This window comes from Bombina bombina, chromosome 6 (assembly GCF_027579735.1).
Source record: "Bombina bombina isolate aBomBom1 chromosome 6, aBomBom1.pri, whole genome shotgun sequence".
NCBI classification, from domain to species: Eukaryota; Metazoa; Chordata; class Amphibia; order Anura; family Bombinatoridae; genus Bombina; species Bombina bombina.
The window spans coordinates 434,661,224-434,685,255 of NC_069504.1; the positions used below are offsets into that span (position 1 = coordinate 434,661,224).

The 24,032-nt window shown below is 39.2% G+C and overlaps 1 protein-coding gene across 1 annotated transcript in view; it reads left to right on the plus strand.

The window, feature by feature from the left end:
• Positions 1 to 24,032, plus strand: part of LOC128663052 (organic cation/carnitine transporter 2) — a 190,834-nt gene that overhangs the window by 78,780 nt on the left and 88,022 nt on the right. Inside the window, exon 3 of the mRNA XM_053717191.1 lies at positions 13,137 to 13,291. Coding sequence (XP_053573166.1) covers positions 13,137 to 13,291 — 155 coding nt within the window. The remainder of the gene's footprint in view (positions 1 to 13,136; positions 13,292 to 24,032) is intronic.

Consider the following 24,032-nt stretch of genomic DNA (forward strand, 5'->3'; position numbering starts at 1 on the left):
TTGGGCAAGAGATGTCCAGGATCCCTGGGCGCTAGAGATAATATCTCAGGGATACCTTCTGGACTTCAAATACTCTCCTCCAAGAGAGAGATTTCATCTGTCAAGGTTGTCAACAATCCAGACAAAGAAAGAGGCGTTTCTACGCTGCGTACAAGAGCTCTTGTTAATGGGAGTAATCCATCCAGTTCCACGATCGGAACAGGGACAGGGGTTTTACTCAAATCTGTTTGTGGTTCCCAAAAAAGAGGGAACTTTCAGACCAATCCTGGATTTAAAGATCCTAAACAAATTCCTAAGAGTTCCATCGTTCAAGATGGAGACTATTCGGACAATTTTACCTATGATCCAAGAGGGTCAGTACATGACCACTGTAGATTTAAAAGATGCTTACCTTCACATACCGATTCACAAAGATCATTACCGGTACCTAAGGTTTGCCTTCCTAGACAGGCATTACCAGTTTGTGGCTCTTCCATTCGGATTGGCTACAGCTCCAAGAATCTTCACAAAGGTTCTGGGTGCTCTTCTGGCGGTACTAAGACCGCGGGGAATCTCGGTAGCTCCATACCTAGACGACATTCTGATACAAGCTTCAAGCTTTCAAACTGCCAAGTCTCATACAGAGTTAGTACTGGCATTTCTAAGGTCACATGGATGGAAGGTGAACGAAAAGAAAAGTTCACTCGTTCCACTCACAAGAGTTCCCTTCCTGGGGACTCTTATAGATTCTGTAGAAATGAAGATTTACCTGACAGAGGACAGGCTAACAAGACTTCAAAGTGCTTGCCGCACCCTTCATTCCATTCAACACCCGTCAGTGGCTCAATGCATGGAGGTAATCGGCTTAATGGTAGCGGCAATGGACATAGTACCCTTTGCACGCTTACAACTCAGACCACTGCAACTGTGCATGCTAAGTCAGTGGAATGGGGATTACTCAGACTTATCCCCTTCTCTGAATCTGAATCAAGAGACCAGAAATTCTCTTCTATGGTGGCTTTCTCGGCCACATCTGTCCAGGGGGATGCCATTCAGCAGACCAGACTGGACAATTGTAACAACAGACGCCAGCCTTCTAGGTTGGGGTGCCGTCTGGAATTCTCTGAAGGCTCAGGGACAATGGAGTCAGGAGGAGAGTCTCCTGCCAATAAACATTCTGGAATTGAGAGCAGTTCTCAATGCCCTCCTGGCTTGGCCCCAGTTGGCAACTCGGGGGTTCATCAGGTTTCAGTCGGACAACATCACGACTGTAGCTTACATCAACCATCAGGGAGGGACAAGAAGCTCCCTAGCTATGATGGAAGTATCAAAGATAATTCGCTGGGCAGAGTCTCACTCTTGCCAGCTGTCAGCAATCCACATCCCAGGCGTGGAGAACTGGGAGGCGGATTTCTTAAGTCGTCAGACTTTTCATCCGGGGGAGTGGGAACTCCATCCGGAGGTCTTTGCCCAAATACTTCGACGTTGGGGCAAACCAGAGATAGATCTCATGGCGTCTCGACAGAACGCCAAGCTTCCTCGTTACGGGTCCAGATCCAGGGATCCAGGAGCAGTCCTGATAGATGCCCTGACAGCACCTTGGGACTTCAGGATGGCTTACGTGTTTCCACCCTTCCCGATGCTTCCTCGATTGATTGCCAGAATCAAACAAGAGAGAGCATCAGTGATTCTAATAGCACCTGCGTGGCCACGCAGGACTTGGTATGCAGACCTGGTGGACATGTCATCCTGTCCACCTTGGTCTCTACCTCTGAAACAGGACCTTCTGATACAGGGTCCCTTCAAACATCAAAATCTAACTTCTCTGAAGCTGACTGCTTGGAAATTGAACGCTTGATTTTATCAAGACGTGGTTTTTCTGAGTCAGTTATTGATACCTTAATACAGGCTAGGAAGCCTGTTACCAGAAAGATTTACCATAAGATATGGCGTAAATACCTATATTGGTGTGAATCCAAAGGTTACTCTTGGAGTAAGGTTAGGATTCCTAGGATATTGTCTTTTCTACAAGAAGGTTTAGAAAAGGGTTTATCTGCTAGTTCATTAAAGGGACAGATCTCAGCTCTGTCCATTCTGTTACACAAACGTCTGTCAGAAGTTCCTGACGTCCAGGCTTTTTGTCAGGCTTTGGCCAGGATTAAGCCTGTGTTTAAAACTGTTGCTCCACCATGGAGTTTAAACCTTGTTCTTAATGTTTTACAGGGCGTTCCGTTTGAACCCCTTCATTCCATTGATATAAAGTTGTTATCTTGGAAAGTTCTATTTTTAATGGCTATTTCCTCGGCTCGAAGAGTCTCTGAATTATCAGCCTTACATTGTGATTCTCCTTATTTGATTTTTCATTCGGATAAGGTAGTTCTGCGTACTAAACCTGGGTTCTTACCTAAGGTAGTGACTAACAGGAATATCAATCAAGAGATTGTTGTTCCTTCTTTGTGCCCAAATCCTTCTTCGAAGAAGGAACGTCTACTGCACAACCTGGATGTAGTCCGTGCTCTAAAATTTTACTTACAGGCAACTAAGGAATTTCGACAAACATCTTCTCTGTTTGTCGTTTACTCTGGGCAGAGGAGAGGTCAAAAAGCTTCTGCTACCTCTCTTTCTTTTTGGCTTCGTAGCATAATTCGTTTAGCTTATGAGACTGCTGGACAGCAGCCTCCTGAAAGAATTACAGCTCATTCTACTAGAGCTGTGGCTTCCACTTGGGCCTTCAAGAATGAAGCCTCTGTTGAGCAGATTTGCAAGGCTGCAACTTGGTCTTCGCTTCATACTTTTTCCAAATTTTACAAATTTGACACTTTTGCTTCATCGGAGGCTATTTTTGGGAGAAAGGTTCTTCAGGCAGTGGTTCCTTCTGTATAAAGAGCCTGCCTATCCCTCCCGTCATCCGTGTACTTTTGCTTTGGTATTGGTATCCCAGAAGTAATGATGACCCGTGGACTGATCACACTTAACAGAAGAAAACATAATTTATGCTTACCTGATAAATTCCTTTCTTCTGTAGTGTGATCAGTCCACGGCCCGCCCTGTTTTTAAGGCAGGTAAATATTTTTTAATTTATACTCCAGTCACCACTTCACCCGTGGCTTTTCCTTTCTCGTTGGTCCTTGGTCGAATGACTGGGAGTGACGTAGAGGGGAGGAGCTATATGCAGCTCTGCTGGGTGAATCCTCTTGCACTTCCTGTTGGGGAGGAGTAATATCCCAGAAGTAATGATGACCCGTGGACTGATCACACTACAGAAGAGAGGAATTTATCAGGTAAGCATAAATTATGTTTTCTCAAAAAATTGTTTAAATCAATAAATAAACAGCTAGATTTAGAGTTTTGTCGGTAACGACCCGCGTAACTAACGCTGGCTTTTTTTTGGCCGCACCTTTTAAATACCGCTGGTATTTAGAGTTCACAGAATAGCTGGGTTTTCAGTGCGTTAGGCTCCAAAAAGGGAGCGTAGAGCATAATTTACCGCCACTGCAACTCTCGATACCAGCGGTGCTTATGGACGCGGCCAGCTTCAAAAACGTGCTCGTGCACAATATCCCCATTGGAAACAATGGGGCAGTTTGAGCTGAAAAAAAACCTAACACCTGCAAAAAAGCAGCGTTAAGCTCCTAACGCAGCCCCATTGTTTCCTATGGGGAAACACTTCCTAAGTCTGCACCTAACACTCTAACATGTACCCCGAGTCTAAACACCCCTAACCTTACACTTATTAACCCCTAATCTGCCGACCCCGCTATCGCTGACCCCGGCATATTATTTTTAACCCCTAATCTGCCGCTCCGTACACCGCCGCAACCTACATTATACCTATGTACCCCTAATCTGCTGCCCCTAACACAGCCGACCCCTATATTATATTTATTAACCCCTAATCTGTCGCCCCCAACGTCGCCTCCACCTACCTACAATTATTAACCCCTAATCTGCCGACCGGACCACACCGCTACTATAATAAATGTATTAACCCCTAAAGCTAAGTCTAACCCTAACACTAACACCCCCCTAACTTAAATATAATTTAAATCTAACGAAATAAATTAACTCTTATTAAATAAATTATTCCTATTTAAAGCTAAATACTTACCTGTAAAATAAACCCTAATATAGCTACAATATAAATTATAATTATATTGTAGCTATTTTAGGATTAATATTTATTTTACAGGCAACTTTGTAATTATTTTAACCAGGTACAATAGCTATTAAATAGTTAATAACTATTTAATAGTTACCTAGTTAAAATAATTACAAAATTACCTGTAAAATAAATCCTAACCTAAGTTACAATTAAACCTAACACTACACTATCAATAAATTAATTAAATAAAATACCTACAATTACCTACAATTAAACCTAACACTACACTATCAATAAATTAATTAAATACAATACCTACAAATAAATACAATGAAATAAACTAACTAAAGTACAAAAAATAAAAAAGAACTAAGTTACAAAAAATAAAAAAATATTTACAAACATTAGAAAAATATTAAAACAATTTTAAACTAATTACACCTACTCTAAGCCCCCTAATAAAATAACAAAGACCCCAAAATAAAAAAATGCCCTACCCTATTCTAAAATTAAAATAGAAAAACTCTTTTACCTTACCAGCCCTGAAAAGGGCCCTTTGCGGGGCATGCCCCAAAGAATTCAGCTCTTTTGCCTGTAAAAAGAAAACATACAATACCCCCCCCCCAACATTACAACCCACCACCCACATATCCCTAATCTAACCCAAACCCCCCTTAAATAAACCTAACACTAAGCCCCTGAAGATCTCCCTATCTTGTCTTCACCACGCCGGGTTCACCAATCGATCCAGAAGAACCTCCGATGTCTTGATCCAAGCCCAAGCGGGGGGCTGAAGATGTCCATGATCCGACTGAAGTCTTCATCCAAGCGGGAGCTGAAGAGGTCCATGATCGGGCTGAAGTCTTCTATCAAGCGGCATCTTCAATCTTCTTTCTTCCGGATCCATGGTCATCCCGCCGACGTGGAACATCCATCTTCACCGACGACTTCCCGACGAATGACGGTTCCTTTAAGGGACGTCATCCAAGATGGCGTCCCTCGAATTCCGATTGGCTAATAGGATTCTATCAGCCAATCGGAATTAAGGTAGGAAAATCAGATTCAAGTTCAATCCGATTGGCTGTTCCGATCAGCCAATAGAATGCGAGCTCAATCTGATTGGCTGATCGGATCAGCCAATCGGATTGAACTTGAATCTGATTGGCTGATTCCATCAGCCAATCAGAATTTTCCTACCTTAATTCCGATTGGCTGATAGAATCCTATCATCCAATCGGAATTCGAGGGACGCCATCTTGGATGACGTCCCTTAAAGGAACCGTCATTCGTCGGGAAGTCGTCGGTGAAGATGGATGTTCCGTGTCGGCAGGATGACCATGGATCCGGAAGAAAGAAGATTGAAGATGCCGCTTGATTGAAGACTTCAGCCCGATCATGGACCTCTTCAGCTCCCGCTTGGATGAAGACTTCAGTCGGATCATGGACATCTTCAGCCCTCCGCTTGGGCTTGGATCAAGACATCGGAGGCTCTTCTGGATCGATCGGTGAACCTGGCGTGGTGAAGACAAGGTAGGGAGATCTTCAGGGGCTTAGTGTTAGGTTTATTTAAGGGGGGTTTGGGTTAGATTAGGGGTATGTGGGTGGTGGGTTGTAATGTTGGGGGGGTATTGTATGTTTTCTTTTTACAGGCAAAAGAGCTGAATTCTTTGGGGCATGCCCCGCAAAGGGCCCTTTTCAGGGCTGGTAAGGTAAAAGAGCTTTTCTATTTTAATTTTAGAATAGGGTAGGGCATTTTTTTGGGGGTCTTTGTTATTTTATTAGGGGGCTTAGAGTAGGTGTAATTAGTTTAAAATTGTTTTAATATTTTTCTAATGTTTGTAAATATTTTTTTATTTTTTGTAACTTAGTTCTTTTTTATTTTTTGTACTTTAGTTAGTTTATTTCATTGTATTTATTTGTAGGTATTGTATTTAATTAATTTATTGATAGTGTAGTGTTAGGTTTAATTGTAGGTAATTGTAGGTATTTTATTTAATTAATTAATTGATAGTGTAGTGTTAGGTTTAATTGTAACTTAGGTTAGGATTTATTTTATAGGTAATTTTGTAATTATTTTAACTAGGTAACTATTAAATAGTTATTAACTATTTAATAGCTATTGTACCTGGTTAAAATAATTACAAAGTTGCCTGTAAAATAAATATTAATCCTAAAATAGCTACAATATAATTATAATTTGTATTGTAGCTATATTAGGGTTTATTTTACAGGTAAGTATTTAGCTTTAAATAGGAATAATTTATTTAATAAGAGTTAATTTATTTCATTAGATTTAAATTATATTTAAGTTAGGGGGGTGTTAGTGTTAGGGTTAGACTTAGCTTTAGGGGTTAATACATTTATTATAGTAGCAGTGTGGTCCGGTCGGCAGATTAGGGGTTAATAATTGTAGGTAGGTGGAGGAGACGTTGGGGGCGGCAGATTAGGGGTTAATAAATATAATATAGGGGTCGGCTGTGTTAGGGGCAGCATATTAGGGGTACATAGGTATAATGTAGGTTGCGGCGCTGTACAGAGCGGCAGATTAGGGGTTAAAAAAATTATGCAGATGTCAGCGATAGCGGGGGCGGCAGATTAGGGGTTAATAAATATTATGTAGGTGTCGGCGGTATTAGGGACAGCAGATTAGGGGTACATAGGGATAACGTAGGTGGCGGCGGTGTGTGGTCGGCAGATTAGGGGTCAAAAATTTTTAATAGAGTGGCGGCAATGTGGGGGGGCCTCGGTTTAGGGGTACATAGGTAGTTTATGGGTGTTAGTGTACTTTAGAGCACAGTAGTTAAGAGCTTTATGAACCGGCGTTAACCCAGAAAGCTATTAACTACTGACTTTTTTCTGCGGCTGGAGTTTTGTCGTTAGAGTTCTAACGCTCACTTCAGCCACAACTCTAAATACCGGCGTTCGAAAGATCCCATTGAAAAGATAGGATACGCAATTGACGTAAGGGGATCTGCGGTATGGAAAAGTCTCGGCTGCAAAATGAGCATTAGACCCTTTCCTGACTGACTCTAAATACCAGCGGTAGCCCAAAACCAGCGTTAGGAGCCTCTAACGCTGGTTTTGACGGATAACGCCAAACTCTAAATCTAGCCGAAAGTGTTTAACAACTATTGTGGTTATTACTAGTCTGTTCAACATGTCTGACATTGAGGAATCTCATTGTTCTATGTGTTTAGAAGCCATTGTGGAACCCCCTCTTACATTGTGTACCTCTTTTACTGAAAGGGCCTTACATTGTAAAAAGCATATTTTAGGTCAAGAAAGTGTGCCTAAGGATGATTCTCAATCTGAAGAGAACCAAGATATGCCATCCAATTCTCCCCAAGTGTCACAACCTTTAACGCTCACACAAGCGACGCCAAGTACCTCTAGTGCGCCTAATTCTTTTACTCTGCAGGAGATGGCTGCAGTTATGTCAATTACCCTTACAGAGGTATTAACTAAATTACCAGTGTTACAGGGTAAACGCAGTACGTCAGGTATTAATGTAAATACTGAATCCTCTGATGCTTTATTGGCTATTTCTGATGTACCCTCACAGTGCTCTGAGTTGGGGGTCAGGGAATTTCTGTCTGAGGGAGAACTTTCAGACTCAGGAAATGTGTTACCTCAGACAGATTCGGACGTCATGACCTTTAAATTTAAGCTTGAACACCTCCGCCTGTGACTTCGGGAGGTTTTAGCGACTCTGGATGACTGTGACCCTATTGTGATACCACCAGAGAAATTGTGTAAGATGGACAAATGTTTAGAGGTACCTACTTGCACTGATGTTTTTCCGGTTCCTAAAAGAATTTCGGAAATTGTAAAAAAGGAATGGGATAGACCAGGGGCATACCGTTCTCTCCCCCTCCTAATTTTAAGAAAATGTTTCCCATATCAGACACCATTTGAGACTCTTGGCATATGGTCCCTAAGGTGGAGGGAGCTATATCTACCCTGGCTAAGCGTACAACTATACCTATTGAGGACAGTTGTGCTTTCAAAGACCCTATGGATAAAAAGTTAGATTGTCTTCTAAAGAAATTATTTATTCATCAGGGTTTTCTTTTACAACCTACGGCTTGCATTGTTCCAGTTACTACTGCAGCAGCTTTTTGGTTTGATGCTCTAGAAGAGTCTCTGAAGGTTGAGACTCCATTAGATGACATTTTGGATAGAATTAAGGCTCTTAAGCTAGCTAATTCTTTTATTACAGATGCCACTTTTCAAATTGCTAAATTAGCGGCAAAAAATGCAGGATTTGCCATTTTAGCGCGTAGAGCGTTATGGCTCAAATCTTGGTCTGCTGATGTGTCATCAAAATCTAAGCTTTTAGCTATTCCTTTTAAGGGTAAGACCCTATTCGGGCCTGAATTGAAGGAAATTATTTCTGACATTACTGGAGGTAAAGGCCATGCCCTACCTCAGGATAAGTCAGTTAAGATGAGGGGTAAACAAAATAATTTTCGTTCCTTTCGAAACTTTAAAGGAGGGCCCTCTGCTTCCTCTTCCTCTACGAAGCAGGAAGAGAATTTTGCTCAATCCAAGTCAGTCTGGAGACCCAACCAGGCTTGGAATAAAGGTAAACAATCCAAGAAGCCCGCTGCTGCTACAAAGACAGCATGAAGGGGCGGCCCCCGATCCGGCACCGGATCTAGTAGGGGGCAGACTTTCTTTCTTTGCTCAGGCTTGGGCAAGAGATGTTCAGGACCCCTGGGCACTGGAAATTGTGACCCACAGGTATCAACTGGGCCCCGTTTGCAAAACTGGAACAGGGGCAGGGGTTTTACTCAATTCTTTTCGTGGTTACCAAAAAAAGAGGGAACTTTCAGACCCATTTTAGTGTCTAAACAAGTTTCTCAGAGTTCCATCATTCAAGATGGTGACTATACGAACAATATTACCTATGATCCAGGAGGGTCAATATATGACTACCGTGGACTTGAAGGATTCATTCCTTCATATTGCTATTCATAAGGATCATCATCAGTTCCTAAGGTTTGCCTTTCTGGACAAACATTATCAGTTTGCGGCTCTTCCTTTCGGGTTGGCCACAGCACCCAGGATCTTCACAAAGGTTCTAGGGTCCCTTCTGGCGGTTCTCAGACTGCAGGGCATAGCAGTGGCGCCTTATCTGGACGATATTCTGATCCAGGCGTCAACTTATCAACTGACAAAATCTCACACGGACACAGTGTTGTCTTTTCTGAGAACTCACGGCTGGAAGGTGAACATAGAAAAGAGTTCACTAGTTCCACAGACAAGGGTTCCCTTCTTGGGAACTCTGATAGACTCGGTAGACATGAAAATATTTCTGACGGAGGTCAGAAAATCAAAGATTTTAAATACTTGCCAAGCACTTCAGTCCATTCCTCAGCCATCAGTGGCTCAGTGTATGGAGGTTATTGGATTAATGGTAGCGGCAATGGACATCATTCCGATTGCTCGCTTTCATCTCAGACCACTGCAGCTGTGCATGCTCGGACAGTGGAATGGGGACTATGCGATTTTATCTCCTCAGATAAATCTGGATCAAGAGACCAGAGACTCTCTTCTTTGGGGGTTGTCGCCAGATCATCTGTCCCAGTGGACTTGTTTCCGCAGACCCTCGTTGGTGATAGTGACAATAGATGCCAGCCTACTGGGCTGGGGTGCAATCTGGAATTCCCTGAAGGCTCAGGTGGAGTCTCTACTTCCAATCAATATTCTGGAACTGAGAGCAATATTCAGTGCGCTTCAGGCGTGGCCTCAGTTGGCTTCGGCCAAATTCATCAGATTCCAGTCGGACAATCATCAGGGGGGGACAAGGAGTTCCTTAGCGATGATAGAATCCAATGCGCGGAGGCCCACTCTTGCTATCTATCAGCGATCTACATCCCAGGAGTAGAGAACTGTGAAGCGGATTTTCTAAGTTGTCAAACTTTTCATCCGGGGGAGTGGGAACTCCACCCGGAGGTGTTTGCCTCATTGACTTGCCAATGGGGCAGACCGGAATTAGACCTGATGGCATCTCGTCAGAATACCAAGCTTCCACATTACGGATCCAGGTCGAGGGATCCTCAGGCCGAACTGATAGATACCTTGGCAGTACCTTGGTCGTTCAGCCTAACTTATGTGTTTCCACCGTTTCATCTCCTTCCACGCGTGATTGCTTGGATCAAACAGGAGAGAGCTTCAGTAATCCTGATAGCGCCTGCGTGGCCACACAGGACTTGGTATGCGGATCTAGTGGACATGTCCTCTCTGCCCCCGTGGAAACTTCCTTTGAGACAGGACCTGCTCATTCAAGGTCCTTTCCTGCATCCAAATCTACATTCTCTGCAGTTGACTGCTTGGAGATTGAACGCTTGATTTTATCTAAGCGAGGATTCTCTGATTTGGTCATCGATACTTTGATACAGGCTCGAAAGCCTGTCACTAGAAAAATCTATCATAAGATATGGTGTAAATATCTTTATTGGTGTGAATCCAAGGGTTACTCATGGAGGAAAGTTAGGATTCCCAGGATTCTGTCTTTTCTCCAAGAAGGATTGGAGAAAGGGTTATCAGCAAGTTCTTTAAAGGGACAAATTTCTGCTTTGTCAATTTTGCTTCACAAACATTTGGCAGATGTGCCAGATGTTCAGTCTTTTTGTCAGGCTCTAACTAGAATTAAGCCTGTATTTAGACCAATTACTCCTCCTTGGAGTTTGAATTTAGTTCTTCGAGTTCTTCAAGGGGTTCCGTTTGAACCTATTCATTCCATAGATATTAAATTGTTATCTTGGAAAGTTCTGTTTTTAGTTGCTATTTCTTCTGCTCAAAGAGTTTCTGAGCTTTCAGCGCTACAGTGCGATTCTCCTTATCTCATTTTTCATTCTGATAAGGTGGTGTTACGTACCAAACCTGGATTTCTTCCTAGGTTGTTTCAAATAATAATATTAATCAGGAAATTGTTGTTCCTTCCTTGTGTCCTAATCCTTCTTCTAAGAAGGAGCGTCAATTACATAACCTGGACGTGGTCCGTGCCTTGAAGTTTTACTTACAGGCGACTAAGGATTTCCGTCAATCATCTTCATTATTCATTGTTTATTCTGGAAAGCGTAAGGGTCAGAAAGCTACGGCTACCTCTCTTTCTTTTTGGCTGAGGAGTATCATCCGCCTGGCATATGAGACTGCTGGACAGCAGCCTCCTGAAAGAATTACGGCTCATTCTACTAGGGCTGTGGCTTCCACATGGGCCTTTAAAAACAATGCTTCTGTTGAACAGATTTGTAAGGCTGCGATTTGGTCGTCCATTCATACTTTTTCCAAATTTTACAAATTTGATACTTTTGCTTCTTCTGAGGCTGTTTTTGGGAGAAAGTTCTTCAAGCAGTGGTGCCTTCCGTTTAGGTCTCTGTCTTGTCCCTCCCTTTCATCCATGTCCTGTTGCTTTGGTATTGTATCCCACAAGTAAGGATGAAATCCGTGGACTCGTCGTATCTTGTAGAAGAAAAGGAAATTTATGCTTACCTGATAAATTGATTTCTTCTACGATACAACGAGTCCACGGCCCTCCCTGTCATTTTAAGACAGATTATATTTTATTTTTTACAACTTCAGTCACCTCTGCACCTTTTAGCTTTTCCTTTCTCTTCCTAAAACCTTTGGTCGAATGACTGGGGGTGGAGGGAAGGGAGGAGCTATATATACAGCTCTCCTGTGGTGCTCTTTGCCACTTCCTGTTAGCAGGAGGATAATATCCCACAAGTAAGGATGAAATCCGTGGACTCGTCGTATCGTAAAAGAAATCAATTTATCAGGTAAGCATAAATTTCCTTTTTGTTTTCAAAATGAACTTTCTCTTGTTGAAATGTAGCCCCTTTCCATGAGAGCTCAGGAGTGTGCACATCTTGAGCACTCTATGGCACCTGATGTAACAATGTTATGCATATAGTGCTAAGTACAAATGCATGATCCTGGGCCTACCTAGGTTTTCTGCCATGCACATTTTTTAACAGAGGAATGTGCCAGTGAGCAAAAAACAAGATGTAATCACGTTATTATGCTTTGGAGCTTATGCATTAAAAGGGCATGAAACCCCCATTTTTTTTTATCTATTCAGTCATCATACAATTGTAATAAAGTTTCCAGTTTACTATTATATTTCAAATTTGCTTCATTCCTTTCCAGTTGTATTCTTTCTAGAAGAGATACCTAGGTAGGTTTCTGGAGCACTGCATGGCAGGAAGTAGTGCTGCCATCTAGTAGTCTTGCAAATGGAAAACATTCTTTCAAAACTGCTGCCCTATAGTGCGCCAGACATGTGCACGCTCCTGACCTTGCTTTTCATCTAAAGATACCAAGAGAGTGAAGAAAATTTGATGATAGAAGTAAATTAGAATGTTGTTTAAAATTCCATGTTCTGTCTGAATCATGAAAGAAACATTTTGGGTTTCATGTCCCTTTAAAGTGGAAGTATCTTTAGATTCATGGATAACATAGGATTTGGAGAGATTTGACTCACTGGTGATTTTTTTGAATACTTAGTAAATAATGACTACTAATAATAGCAGAAATACCTCTATATATCTTTATTATTATTTGCCTTCCACTAATTTGTAGCGGTTTACATATATGTAATCAATTCTCCATTCTGAACTCCAGTCTTTTTCTTTAAACCACTATATTTACCAAACATTACTAATATATTTCTAGAAAGTGAAAACTTTCCATTGTAAACTGTTAATCAGCAGACAAAGCCATTTTGTATCTAAAAGAAGTAAACATCAAATTCATAGATTGCAACATGTAATCATTGATTAATAATTCTGAAGCCAGATTGATTTCATTAATGCTTAACCTCTCTCTTGGCCAGGCTAGACAGCAAGGTGATTATAGTACAACAATGTGCAGAAACAATCTCACAAAGCATTGGCAGAGTAACACTTGCAAAGAATAACCATGTGCTCTATGTGTGTTTAGCAATAACGATTTTTTTCAAAGCAACACTTTTTATTGCAGTTATTACATGTATATTTAATAATATTTAGTAAGTAATCCTTTCTTTGCATGCTTTCTTTATGTTTAGCTTTGGAAGAAAGAAGGTCCTATTTATAACCATGGCTATACAGACCGGCTTCAGCATTATACAGGTCTTCTCAACCAGCTGGGAGATGTTTGCCATTCTGTTCCTAATTGTGGGCATGGGTCAGATATCCAACTATGTGGCTGCTTTTATATTAGGTATGGAGATACTTCACCTCTGCTGTCTAATTAGTAGTCCCTTATTTTTCATAAAGGGCTTCAGATCATTTCTATGCCTTCTATGGCAACTTGTGGTTTTGATTTTTCCCCCCAGATAATTACAGTGTCATTGTCTCAATATTCATATGAAATATTATAATGGCTCCCTTATAGTCACTTTCACATGACAGACCAGTAGAGCTTTTAAATGGGATAATACATGGTAATTGTTCTGAACAAGGGGTGTCCAGTTCATCTCATGAGGACTACATGGAAGGATTTGAGAATATTATCACTTGTGCCCAGGAGAGATAGTAAAGTGACTGAACCTGATTAATTATACTGGTCCCTAACAGAGATAGCTTCTTTAAATGTGTCCTCAGTAATCTGCTAATGCTCATAAGTACTATGGCAAACTTCTTTTAACAGTTATATGTATAAACAGGTGAAACATTATTAAAGTTAATAGGATCCCATGCAAAACCAGGACACCTGTAAATTAATGAATGAGTATGTGTGCATGTCTGTGTATGAAGTGTATGTACAGTGTGTTTTTTGAAGGTGGTGGAAAAACTTTTGCTTATTTACATATATAAATCCAATTTTGAGTAGAGGAAACATATATTTATTTCGTATGATGATAAGAGTCTATAGGAATTCCATAACATGTGGAATATACTTCCAGCCACTAGGAGGAGGCCGGGAGCCCACACAAGAGCTTTAATCCCCTCCCGCCTTACCACTCTCTTCAGTTTGTTCTCGGCCTCCCAGGAGAAAAGGCTGAAGATGGAGGTGCTCCAGCTATTTGATTAAAAAAATTGTTTCATGGGAGCTCATACCAATGTGAGACCCTTAACCTCTGATGCAGATTCCTTCAGTAAGATGAGATCAGCAGAAATAAGATTTCAGCACACTGAATGAGACAGGGGTATAGGAATACATTGTTATGGGTGCAGCATCTCCCTATGGGATTTAAGCCATAACTACCCTCAAGTGTTTCAGGGACTTGTCCCTCAGCCTTCCCCTGTGGGAACACAGGTATTTCCTCTCAGAGCCTCTGCTGTACATGTACAAGCACTAGATGGACTATCTACTGGATACAGCAACATACCTTATGCTGATAAGCTCAGTGGATGTCTGCTTCAGTCAGGTAAGTGGCTACAGCACTCACACAGCCCATAGGCTATTGGTAAGTACTTAGTCAAGTATAAGGAAACAATACAATTCAGCGCTAAGTCTGCACTTATATATAATCTGCACGTGGTATATAATATACAACACACAAAGAATAAGAATGATAATAGTAATAATAATAATTAAAAAAAATACAAGTAAAGAATAAAAAATATAAAATAGAAACAATCAAAACATCAGTGAGAGTGATACAATAGATGTAAGCATATGTAGATATCACAAAAAATTCAGAAAAATTTCAACAAACACTTTCTTCTGACTCTAAAGTCCATATATGCAATCCTTGTTAAAAAGGCACAACTAAGTGATAGAAATAAATTAATACTCCCTAAGCAACAAATTTTGAGTAACAATATGCTTAATAAAGATATAAGGAATGACACTCAGTGTATAAGATTCACTACCAGTTTTAATGAGGGAGCTGGTACTATTAGAGGCATTCTTAATAAGCACTGGCCACTTTTGAAAACAGATCCCCTTTTGGGACCTCATTTGGGGGATAAACCCAATATTACTTTTAAAAAAGGTAGGAGTCCTTAAAATCTTCTAGCCCCTAGCAAATTAAAAACCAAACAAAATATAAACAATCAAGAAGGGAACTTTATTTTAAACGAAAGGGACACTAAGATGTGCCAAATCCAGGTGTTACATTTGTTAACACATTAATAGATACAAGATTTTTAAAAACTATAAAAGATAGAACAGATACATTTGAGGAAGGTTTTAAAAGCAATTGTGAATCTTCATTTGTAGTGTATCTCCTGGAGTGTGGATGTGGCCTACTTTATGTAGGCTGCACAAAACGGCAAATCAGATGAAGAGTAAATGAACATATCTATAATTTAAAAGAAAAAAATAATTAAACACAATGTTGCAAAGCACTTTATGGATCACTATAATAATAACCCTGCATCTTTAAGGGTACAGGTCATAGGTTGGGTTCCGCCCATTAACATAATAGATTACTGGAGCTTAGAAATTTGGAGACCTACTGGATTTATAAATTGAAAAGTTTATACCCAATGGGCATGAATATAGATATAGATGTTGCAGCTTATATGTAAATCTAGCTATGTTGATAATTATAGAATACCTACTATGTACGATTCAGCATCTATAGAATATGCTAATTATGCTTAGTTATAGATTTTTAAGCTTGATCAATTTTTCCAGAAAGATGTTTTAACTTTAGATTTCTTCATTATGATTCTTGTTTGTATAAAATATTAATGGTAATTTTTCACCACATCAACTAGAAGGGTGTTATCAATTTCTGTCTATGGGAATTAAATGTTATTTATTAGGCTTGTAATCTTTTAGTTTTTAGTCTCAAGGTTAACAATGTATTTGATGAACTATTTGTACTATATGAATGATGTAATTTGTATTATTTTCGTGTATAGAAAAATATGCGATTAGCCTGCTTATTTATTTTAATATTTGCATTATTCCATGATAGCATGTTCAATTCTGACAATAGAGTAGGGTCGATTATTTGATCGCATTATAATAGTGAATGCTCGTGTTGTTTACATTTTATTTATAATGAATTGCATAGATGGATTGTTTTTTATTTTATGCAAAGTGTAGTTAGCGTATTGATGCACTTGTAATTGTATATTGAATAACATCTAAAATCTTTCAACTCACAATTTGTTCAAAAACACTCCCCCTAAAATGGACTACTTTGATTGGCTATAGATCAACCTATAGCATTCTGAATACGAACACCCCTTTGGGGGGGGGAGTCTTTTAAACAGATGGCTTTGAAATGATCACCCGTTCAAGATATTGGTATCCGATACACTAAATCCTCTTGAAAAAGCCCAGTCGGGATCCGGGGGAAACGCGTTGGGGTAGTTTGACAGTTATTCCCCTTGAGGGCTAGTATTACCACTGTGCTTACCGCATTCGGCTGACCAAGTGTTTGTAGCCCTGGTGGGGATCCGGATACCCCTTTGCTTGCGCTTGTGTGTATGTGAGAGACTCTCTCCAGCTGTCCTCCATTGCCTGCAATAAGATCTTTGTGGACACAGTAATTCTGTATGAAGGCTTTTTAATCATGCACTTCTTGTAAGTACATTTTTATATGCGTGATGTATATCTATAATAAATCTACACTTGAATCCTCTCTGCACTCTGTTTTTGTTATTTAGTCAAGTATAGTAGAGCTGGCGGACTAGCCTGCATACCGACAGATTGCTAATTACATGCAATTTATTTATTAAATAAATGTACCTTATTATATACAGTTTATATCTGTATTGATTGAACATGCTGATTACTTGTACCTTAATTACTAGTTGTTTTTTTTTAATTGTATGTACTGGAAATTCTGTATACTCAACAGGCTACTTACCTGTACATTATTTGCTATCCAGGTACATTCAGGTATATAGTATAAATATTTATAAACAGAAGTACTAATTGCATGAATCTTTGTATAGATCTGTCTTGACAAACCATACTAATCACATGTACTTTATCTGCCAATTGCATACTCCTTTTATCTGCATCATAGATTGTGTATAAACAGAATATGCTAATAATATGTTCTTTATTTATTAACCCTTTGAGTGCTAATGACGGCTCTGAGCCGTCACAGAGTTTCTCACTCTGGTGCTAATGACGGCTCAGAGCCGTCATGAGCACTCTCCCACTTTGAGGGAGATCTGGGGGCTCCTTACTACTCCTACCCCGGCGATCGTGCCTGTAGAGTGACAGGCATTGCCGGGGCTTCACGGGATGCGCGGTGACGTCACGCGCAATTACGTGATGACGTCACTGCGCAACTTTATTTATACTTAACAATGTTAAGTATAGGAGGAGGGGGCATGCTGCTTAGAAGCCTGTATCTCAGGCATCTAAGCAGCTACAGACCCCCAAGACCCATTGTTGGAAAGGTAATCGCTTAACATTTCCAACAGTGTAAGTATTGGGGATCTGTAAAAAATAAATAAAAAAAAGTTAAAAAAAAATGTTTTCAAAAATGAAAAAATAAAAAAAATAAAATAAAATATTAGCACCCAGGTGGGAAATGGCTTAGCAGCCAAACGGTTAAATATATATACAAATATATGTTATTGTATGTTTAGTTGTTTCTGTTTAGGTAGAACATGCTAATTACATGTACTTTAGTTATTAAATAAATGTATCTTACTGTACGCTGTATACACTCTCATATGCCGACGATGTATGTCTACAAAGCATATTAATCACTCTGTGTTTTTAATATTTGCTTCAGTTCATATTTATGCATGAATCAGGAGTCTGCTTCTGTAACCTTAATAGCTCCAGCTTGGACCTGAATAGGACCTAGTATATTGACCTGGTTCCAGGGGCGTATTATGGCCTAGGCCAACAAGGCCGGTGCCCAGGGCAGCAGATTTGGGAGGGGCAGCACATCTGCCCTATCCTCTCTAAAAGCCAGCACACAGTACAGTGAGCGATAAAGTGCAGGTTTTTACAGAGAAGACAAGGCACGTGCGCTGATTAAGGTCACTCTTTACAGGCAGTGCTCCTTTAAACCATTGCTTCATTTAGAGCCGCTGGCATTTTTGTAGTGGAAGTGTCTTTCTATTATCGTTATCTCAGCTAGAAGAATTTCCAAACTCTCTGCTTTCCTGAGAATCTTTTCCTTTTTTTGTGGGTTTCATAAGGATAAAACTGTTGTTTTTTTACCCAGTATGTTTTTTCTTTTGTGATTCAGATAGAGCATGACATTTTAAGCAACTTTCTAATTTACTCCTATTATCAAATTTTCTTCATTCTCTTGGTATCTTTATTTGAAATACAAGAATGTAAGTTTAGATGCCGGCCCATTTTTGGTGAACAACCTGGGTTGTCCTTGCTGATTGGTGGATAAATTCATCCACCAATAAAAAGTTCTGTCCAGAGTTCTGAACCCAAAAAAGCTTAGATGCCTTCTTTTTCAAATAACGATAGCAAGAGAATGAAGAAAAATTGATAATAGGAGTAAATTAGAAAGTTACTTAAAGGGACAGTCAACACCAGAATTTTTGTTGTTTAAAAAGATAGATAATCCCTTTATTACCCATTCCCCAGTTTTGCAAAACCAACACTGTTATATTATATATTTTACTTCTGTGACTAACTTGTATCTAAGCATCTTCTGACCGCCCCTAATCACATGACTTTTAGTTATTTTGCATATAGTTGCATTTTAGCCAATTAGTGCAGTGTCTGCCACTAGCCACGGGCGTGATCACAATGCTATCTATATGGCCTACATGAGCTTGCTCTCCCCTGCTGTGAAAAGTAAATAAAATAGAGGCGGCCTTCAAGGGCTTAGAAATTATCATATGAGCCTTCCTAAGTTTGCTTTCAACTAGAATACCAAGAGAACAAAGCAAAATTGTTGATAAAAGTAAATTGGAAAGTTGTTTAAAATGACATGCCCTATTTGAAAAATGAAAGTTTTTTTTGGACTTGACTGTCCCTTTAAAATTGCATGCTCTATCTTAATCACAAAAGAAAACATTTGGGTTCAGTGTCCCTTTATCATGGACTCTCAGCTTGGGTATTAAATCCCACAAGTTTTGGAATTCATATGGACTCATCATCATACGAATGAAAACAAAATGTATGCTTACCTGATAAATTATTTTCTTTCAGTATGATAAGAGTCCATAGGCCTCGACTGTTTCAATATTTAGGCGACAATTTTAATTTGCACCTCTGTAGTCTCAACTTTTGTCTTTCCTACCTATCTGTTTCTTTTTCTCTGCTTGGCTATATGTTAAACTGAGAAGATAGGCGACGTCGCAGGTTATTAAAGCTTTTGTGTGGGCTCTCAGCCTCCTTCTAGTGGAAGTATATCCCACATTCCTATGGACTTTTATCATTCCAAAAGAAAAGAAAATATCAGGTAAGCATAAATGTTTTTTTGTTTTTTTTTTATAGAAAATGCATCTATTAGCAATTAAAAATAACACTACCAAGCTGTAAAACGACTACAAAGGTAGTACAATTAAATAATGCAGGAATCCTACCTTGCCATAACGCAGGGAGACATGAGAAATTCAACCTCATTCTGTAAAAAATTAATAACTCACAATCATATTGGTCATTTAAATCTAAAAAAAAGTTATTTGCAATTTAAATAAGTTGTGTGATCTTGGCCTCTAGAACCCTGAAACACCTGATCGCAATATATGCAATATACAGTAGCACTCATAATAATAACAAGCTGCTAATAAGCCTAAGTATGATGTGAAGTTTTCAAGAAAAACCTTGTAAAATGTGTATGCCAGCAATTTTTTTGTTTTCATTATTTTTTAGTTCAGAAGATAAATTAAAGGGGCTTGAATCCCAATTTCTTTATTTTGTGATTCAGACGGATCATAAACTTTTTTTAAAAAAAGTTTCCAAATTACATGACAGGAAACACTGCTGCCATCTAGTGTTCTTGCAAAGATATAACACAGTTATAAAACTGCTGCAGTATATTGCTTCAGTCACATGCATACCACTACACCTTCCTACAATCTTAAAAACAAAAGAGAACAAAATGCATTTTATTTGTGTTAAGCTAGCTGCCAGTGTTCCGTCAGAAAAGGATAATAAGAGAATGAAGCAAATGTAATAATATAAGTAAACTGGAAAGTTGATTAAAATTGTATGTTCTATCCGAATCACAAAAGAAAATTATGAGGCTTCCTGTGCCTTACTATTCATGCACTTATTGTTCATGGTTGTCACATCCATCATCATTACATCCATTTCACTATACTGGAAGAGAGCTCCTGAAATAACATAAGCATGAAAATAGCTTTGCTTTACTGGCATTGACAACCTTTTTTACAGTAAATCACTAGCTGAACAAAGATAAAGTATTGAAAATGATACCTACATTTTGACACCACTAAGGAATTGCTGTTATGATTGTTTGTTTAGCACTTTACAGGTGTAATCACCATGTGACAATTTGACTGCTCATGTATCTTCTTTATTGTAATGATTTTATTGTTTCTATAGAATTGTTATTAGTGAAATTAGTTATAGTTATACCTATGATATGTTATTGTACATTTAGGGCTAGATTACAAGTGGAGCACAAATGATTTCGCAAGGGTTTTCGGGATCGTTTACACTTCTTTTTAATTGCACTGATATTGAGCGAAGTTGAGCGAAATTGGATTTACACTGGAATCATTACCATGATTTCAGAGCTCTGGTTAACTGTTTACCGAAACTAAAAAGTTGTATAAAACACTTCAAAAATACATTACAAAGTTCAGTTACACTCATAATAACACTGTCTAACAAAAATTATTTGAAAAAAAAATGCACAAAAAAGTTATAAGGGCTCAAAAATATGAGATCTTGGGTGTGAGAAAAAAAAGCAGTCAAAGGGCTTTACCATAGACATAGATACATATATATGTCTAAAGATGTATTTGTATGTATGTATGTATATATATATATATATATATATATATATATACATACATATATGTATGTCTATATATGTATACATATGTATTAATGTAATTGTATGTGTATCTATGTATTTACAGACATAGGTACACATATAAACACAGAAATACATATATATATATATATATATATATATATATATATATATATAATATAGTACGGAAAGGAGGGCACTTACAGGATTTGAAAGTAGTCAATATGGTTTAAAGAGCATACATAGCAAGTTAATGCGTAACAGGTCATGGTTGACGTCTCGGCTCCTTTAAGTGAGCCTTCTTCAAAACAAATTTTAAATCTAAGGAAAACAGAAAAAACAACATTTAAACAGTGTGCCATACGATGTGACAAACAACAAACGCACCCACCACCACACATAGAGATAAAATCAAATAAAGTCAATAAACTACTGCACAGGTCCAAGAAAACCAGCATGTCATGAAATAGGAGACCAGATAGTACCGAAATTATCAGTGAAACACACCTTAGTCACTCCAATCAAACAGGAATAAGACGTACTAATAGTAATATGGAACTTAAAATAACCCACTTAAATCCACATAGTGGTTCATGTAAGACCATACCAGATATAGCTGAATGTACTATAAAGCCCCCTGTTGAGGCACATAGCCAATGTATAGGCTATTGAAACAATTACTGTTACCTCTCAACAACAACTCCAGAAATCACCAATATGCAAATAAAGACAAACCAGTTTGGTTCCCCCCAAAAAATAAAGCAACAATAAAAATCAAGCCTGCAGACTCCTGGTATCAAATATGGGCAAGCCACTTAGCTAGTTAGACAATCAATAGGGTGTAGCTTTAAGGAAACCGCCGCGTGTTAAGAACACAATAAACCAATCTAACTAACTTTCACATCTTATACCCTGTGTAAATACATACCAAAGATGCAGTCAGCATGGTTAAAAACGGCCAAACATGTAAATGTGGTAGTTGACACTACGTGAATAGAAAGAGTGCATACTAAACCACAGATAAAAACAACAGTATACAAACTCAGGGACAGAGCAGAATCCAAGCACACATATACAACTACAACCAGCTATGTTGAGATGATAGATCGAAAAACGTACAACTGCCATAAGAATATCCGCACATATACATATTCAAACTATACACAAACCTACCCAAACACACGGGATGTAGAAAGGACATTAGCGCAAACACTCTCATCATATGTAAAATTTACTCAGCCCACAATGCATACCTCATTACGGCTACCGAGCCGCGTTCCCGGGAGAAAGATTAAACAGATAACAGTAGCTCTTGTACCATGCCATTAGTGGAATCAGCTGTTACATTTGGAACGCAAAACGTATGCAGGTTGGGAGCAGGCTGCCGTCAAAATCATGTGTGACCAATCAGAAATACAGGATCCTCTAATATCTAGCACTGAAAGGAACATAACAATAAAAGCCCTAAACACCAAACCCTCATCTAAGTACCAATATAGAACCAAACATGACTATACACATCGCCCGGTCTTAATAAGCAAAAGAAAAATATAAGCTGACATAACCAATGAAATGCAAGCCAGGAATACCTATCTCTAGAACGTAGCTATTAACCAATCTATACAACACAAAAGGAAATAGTAATAGCACTAGCAACTGCCATATGTCTATTCAAAATGTATATCACTCAAAGCGGCCACTGAAAAAATGTTGATAGATACCGGAGCTTTAGAGTCCACGACAAGGGGGTCCAAATATATGGGTACTCACAGGTACGTACCAGGGTACATCAATACCGAACCAAGAAATCCACAATGAACACTAAATGTTCAATCTAAACCTAAGCAAGAGCTATTCATGGAAACGGAACAATAGGAGAATGGGGGGGGGGGGGCATTCGCCACTAAGGAAGAAAACCAATCCTGAAAAAGCCATAAGGGACCGGACCGGGCTAGGCAGACACAAATGCATCCCTCCAGTGTTGGGGGAGAGGAATAAATGCAAAAACCGTGACAAAAGATCGCAAAAGCAAACACAGTCACCCCAAATGAACAGTCGAGAAACAATTCAAAAGGAGTAATACATGGACCACAGGTATAAATGGGAAACCAAGTAATACAGAGGAGAGACACAAGATAACACATCAAGTGAACTGAGACCGATCTAGATTCTCTATAGGTTGGGGTGGTGCCTATTGAGGAACCAATGTACACACAATATAGCACAGGCAAACTATAGGCGACAATTGGAAAACATTTAGAAAAATAAGGAAAAGTCAATATGTGCATTAAGTCCATTAGGTGATAGAGGGTTGAGGCGATACATTCACCTGGTCTCACATTTCAATAATTCCATGTTTCTGTCCCCTCCCTTTTTGAGGGGGGCAACTCTATCAATAAGCATGGCCCTTAGGGTAGAAATGGGATGTTTGAGTTCCAAGAAATGACGGGCAATAGGTTGATCCGAGTGACCATCTCTTAGTGCTGCCCTAATGGCACTTTTGTGGTTCACCAGCCTTTCACGGAAAGATGTGTTTGTCTTTCCTACATAGTAGAGACCAGAAGGGCACGAGAGGAAATACACAACATATTGTGAGGTACATGTAAGTCTGTGCCGAATGGTGTAAACTTTATTAGTACTTGGATGATGACATTTCGAACCAGATAATAGGGTGCTACAGGTGACACAGCTTCCACATTTGTAACATCCATCGTTAGTTGTGGATAACCAAGTTCCTCCCCGTTGCTATGGGTCTGTTTTCATAAGTAAGGACTTTAAGCTGCGCCCACTTCTATGTACCACTCTAGGAGGTGGTATCTGAGAAAACGGGAGAGTGTGATCGTTACTGATCAAGTGCCAATTCCTTCGAAGAATGATACCAACTTCATTCGTAAGTGGGGTGTAATCAGTAATGAAGACATGGCCATATTATTTGATTCAATTTTCTCCAATTTCTTCCTTTGAATCAGGGACGTTTGATCAAGATATTCGATTTCACCTAAGATCTCATCTATCATCACAGGGCTGTAACCCCTTTCGAAGAACTTGTTTTTCATTTCCATCAGTTGTTCATTTCTAAGTGTAACCTCCGAATTGTTGTGAATAACTCTAATT